The sequence below is a fragment of the Priapulus caudatus genome, unplaced genomic scaffold (genome assembly GCF_000485595.1).
Source record: "Priapulus caudatus unplaced genomic scaffold, Priapulus_caudatus-5.0.1 Scaffold579, whole genome shotgun sequence".
In the NCBI taxonomy this organism is placed as follows: Eukaryota; Metazoa; Priapulida; class Priapulimorpha; order Priapulimorphida; family Priapulidae; genus Priapulus; species Priapulus caudatus.
The window spans coordinates 88,839-93,072 of NW_014577640.1; the positions used below are offsets into that span (position 1 = coordinate 88,839).

Here is a 4,234-nt window from a genome sequence, read left to right on the forward strand (position 1 = left end):
TCTCTCTCTCCCTCTCTCTCTCTCTCTCTCTCTCTCTCTCTCTCTTCTCTCTCTCTCTCACTCTCTCTCTCTATCTCTCTCTCTCTATCTCTCTCTCTCTCTCTCTAGTCTCTCTCTCTCGCGCTCGCTCTCTCGTTACATCGCCTTTTTTCCTCACTATTTATTTTTCATTTCCTCTATCTCTCTCTCACTACTTAGCTAACTAATCCGCTCTCTCCTCCTCGATTTCCTTCCTTCTTCCTATTTAACTTTCTCTATAGTTCACCCGCATGCTTGTTCTCTTTTTCATTGTCTTTCTCAGTATATCTCTTACTCTTCTGTCTGCCTCTTTCTCTCTCATTATTGCTCTCTTCCTCTCTCACCTCTCATCTCTCTTCTTCTCGTTTCTCTATTTCTCTCTCCTTCGTCTACTTCTCTTTTATGTCAAACATCCTTTATCTCTATTTATCTTATCTCCACCTCTGTCACGGAATCTTTCTCTCTCTATCTCTCTCTCTCTCCATATATATATATATATATATATATATATATATATATATATATGGCTTAATCGCCCTCTAGTTCCGCTTGGGTCAACCCGTCATCCATTATTCCGCGATGGTTGCTCGCGGGTAAAACCGCGTGATAGCGGCGAAGCCATAATGTCAACACAATATCGCGATGCATGCAGATTGTTTATGTCACCCCGTCCACGCGTCATTTGCACCAATAAAAATTGCAGCCGATCACGCCGGTAAACGAATAGCACACCGATTATTATAAATCTCACGCCGAGATGACCTTGTAAGCGTCGGGGACTGCGCATGCGCGCGTGTCTCGAGTTCTGACGGCTACATCGAACGAGATTCGACGCGCCGTCGCGTGTTGCGCAATCTACTTCGGATAAGAGACGCGCATCGTGGCGCGGGTGGCACTTACGAGAAACAGCTTGCTGAAGCTGAAGCCTTGCTTCTTTACGCCAACGTAATCTAGCAGAGTTCCAATCAGCGGCAGTCCCCTTGGTCCAGGCATCTCTTTGAAGCTTTTGATTTTGAATGGGCACTGCTGCGGCTTGCTCTCGCTGACTGTACTATCATCGCTGCCCAGGTGCTCCACCTGTAATCCACGTTTGCAATTCTATAAATATCGCGTCTTCGTATGAAATTGTGAGTGGAGATTGAGCATCTGCATTTGGCTAATTGTGCGACATTTGTCCGTCAGTTATGGTAACTAGAGAGATAGGGATAGAGAGAAAGAGAGAGAGAGAGAGAGAGAGAGAGAGAGAGAGAAAGAGAGAGAGAGAGAGAGAGAGAGAGAGAGAGAGAGAGAGAGAGAGAGAGAGCGAGAGGGGGGAGGGACAGAAAAAGCAAATACGTGTGCGACAGATGTGGAGATTACATTCGTATGTATTATCGTGACGTAGTGTTAAACGAAAAACACAATTCAATTAACTAAATTAATAAGCAGCGCGCATCAAAATGATAAATGAAAGTTCTGAAAGGTTTAATATAATCAGAAGTAGATAATAGGGCCCTATTATCTACTTCTGATATAATTATATTGTGTCACTGAGAGTGTACGATTGCGTATATGGAGATAAATTGATAATTTCATCTGATGACAGGATACACCGACTACTCGATTAGGTTAATGATATTGCTAATCGTTGCACACATTGCGTGTAACGGCGTGTAAAAGTAATCTTCTTTAAGACCTCATTATAAACGCTACCCCTCGTATTCAGCGAAGACGGTCTTGGACTAGATCGACGTAATATCGTATTTTCAGGCATTATGTCCGGGCCTATGTTTTTACATTCTCGTTGAAATTATCATGAAAGGATTCGCTACGCAAATTTCCTTGTTGTGTGCGCGTTGTGTAGAGTTTTAATATGCGCTCTTCGTAGTATGGACGGAAACAGCGGTGGTGAGTTTAAAGATTTTCGTAGAGCCACCCGATCAGCTCCGTAGGCTACTTCGAGTAATCCGGCTCATGCCAATTCTACGAGATTTGATGAGGTGTCTGATTCGAACTGTTTGCGCCGGAATTCTCACCGGGAGAGTTCAACTTACGAGTTGACTAAGCCTAGCGACATCCCGCGGGACTTCCTAAAGTGGACCATCGGTTCTAGCTGAATTCTGCGTGGATATTTCCCCTCGCTTCTCATCAGTTTCGAGTACTCGGCTAGACTGCTCGTTACGACGAAGTCCTGGTGGCCAATGTTCTCTTTGTAGATCGGTCCGTATTCGGCTATCCGGCTCTGTTGAGCCTAAGAGAGAAGCTATAATTAAGATCGAATATACGACACACAATCTATGGTACTACTCGACGAAATGTCCGTGCGAAAAAATGCGAGATTGTTGTTGGTTTCTGCTCTCGCGCGCACACGCTGAAGTATACTAGAATACGAGAGAGTTATATCCGTAGAAAAGGATTTACGTGTGCGCATACAACCTACTACACGCTCACAAACATCCTTGCGTGTACGCGCCCAGTACATACGCCCAGGTACATACGCACGCGCACACTTTCGCACGCACACGCGCATCGAGGCGTATGTGCGAATGCTGCACACCGCAGAGTCACCTGCGTTCAGCCTGGGTGATATAATAATAAAAGTAAAAAATAATGTACACTTTTTCACAAAATGTAAGTGATTCTGTTTGCTTCTTATGTAATGGTTAAATTGCTGCATTATACTACCTATTTTGCTACTCCGTTCGATGTGAACAAAAACTCGTGACTCATACATGGCACATAGCAAGCATTTAATGGCATGATCAATATATCAAATCGCCCAGATTTTTAATTTTTTTTAACTAGTTGAAAAACAGGGTTAGGGTTTGAGGATACATTTAGTGCCGTTAGTACTTACTTTTCATGTAAAAATTGCAACAAACATTTTTATAAATGACGTAGTCAATTTAAATTACACAGGCGCGCCTGTCTGGTCATCAACCACGTTCCTGGCGTGTTCACGGTTCATCACCATCGCACCATAGTAACGCGTGCAGGAAGCTTAGCGCCCGCTTAACTAGCTACCGTGACAATCGCGTGAAGGCATCAAGATATTACAAGCAGAATACGGATTTACATCAATAAAATGAAGCAGTCGAAACACGCTCGGTTTGTTTAATAACGACGACTCGTTTGCATATTCAGTGTTTTCCACTCATACATTCCACTCTTCATCATGCGCGCCTCCGCTATGCAAACAAAGACGACAGCTCCGAACTCGCTACGCGAGCGCCTGTATACTTTGCGAGGCCTTCTTTGATGTCGTGCATCACTGCGCCCGTAGACATCTCGATTGCGCCCGGCGCGTTCGCTGACTTTAAATGCATGCATTAACGTTGCGCCAGCAAGCCATGCACTTACACCGGCGCTCTCACGGACTCGTCCCGCATCAACTAGTCAATGGTGCGTTTTTATTCTCGGAAATCGGTCATTAAAGAGCTGCATCTCCCCCACCGGCGGGGGGGTTCGCTTACGTAATGAGAACAATCAGTGGAAGTGTTACTCCCGTCTCTGCTTACAACGTCTTTCGTGAGGTGCGACGCCGCTAGCGCGCTTGCGAGAGACACCTCCATCCCGCCCCCCGATTGTTCTGCGTAATTCGTAATTGTTGTCGGTGACAGCGACGACAGAGCGGCAGCGGGGGGCCATCGCGCTGATGACTCAGTTAAACTGGGGCCTAGATTTCGAGCACGCCCCGGGGTCGATTCAGCGAAAGGGAAAATTACTCGAGCGGGCCATTGTTGCCGCGTGTCTCCAGAGGGCGCAATAGCTATACATCGAGTGTGTGGGAATTCTTAGCGAAATAGCCGCGCTCCATGCTGAGCTGCGCACATGGGAAACTGAGTGAGCACGTTGCGATTGCTGCTAGCCCGAAATGCAATAAATATACAAACGAGCGCTGCGCAGTGTGCTGCTACCGGCAAACATGTAGAGACGCTGCAACACAAAGACGTACGCGAGCACGCATTTGCGCTTCCATGGAACAACATTGCCCTGCTTTTGTTGACTGATAACTGCTGGTGAATGGACGAGGGTAAAATGACTGACTAATACGCAAAGGTGACAATACCCGTGTACTGCCCGTAGGCATCACTGCGCCTACGAAATGCGTAGGGTAGAAGACGAGGGCATGTGTACGTACGCTCTCACACACACACACACACACACACACACACACACACACACACACACACACACACACACACACACACACACACACACACACACACACTTAAAC

General features: G+C 46.2%; 1 protein-coding gene across 1 annotated transcript in view; it reads right to left on the reverse strand.

Annotated features, from left to right (window-relative positions):
- Positions 1-2,251, reverse strand: part of LOC106811820 (cytochrome P450 10-like) — a 10,564-nt gene extending 8,313 nt beyond the window's left edge. The window contains exon 1 of the mRNA XM_014815542.1: positions 2,052-2,251. Coding sequence (XP_014671028.1) covers positions 2,052-2,146 — 95 coding nt within the window. The 5' untranslated portion in view covers positions 2,147-2,251. The remainder of the gene's footprint in view (positions 1-2,051) is intronic.
- Between the last annotated feature and the right edge of the window lie 1,983 nt (positions 2,252-4,234).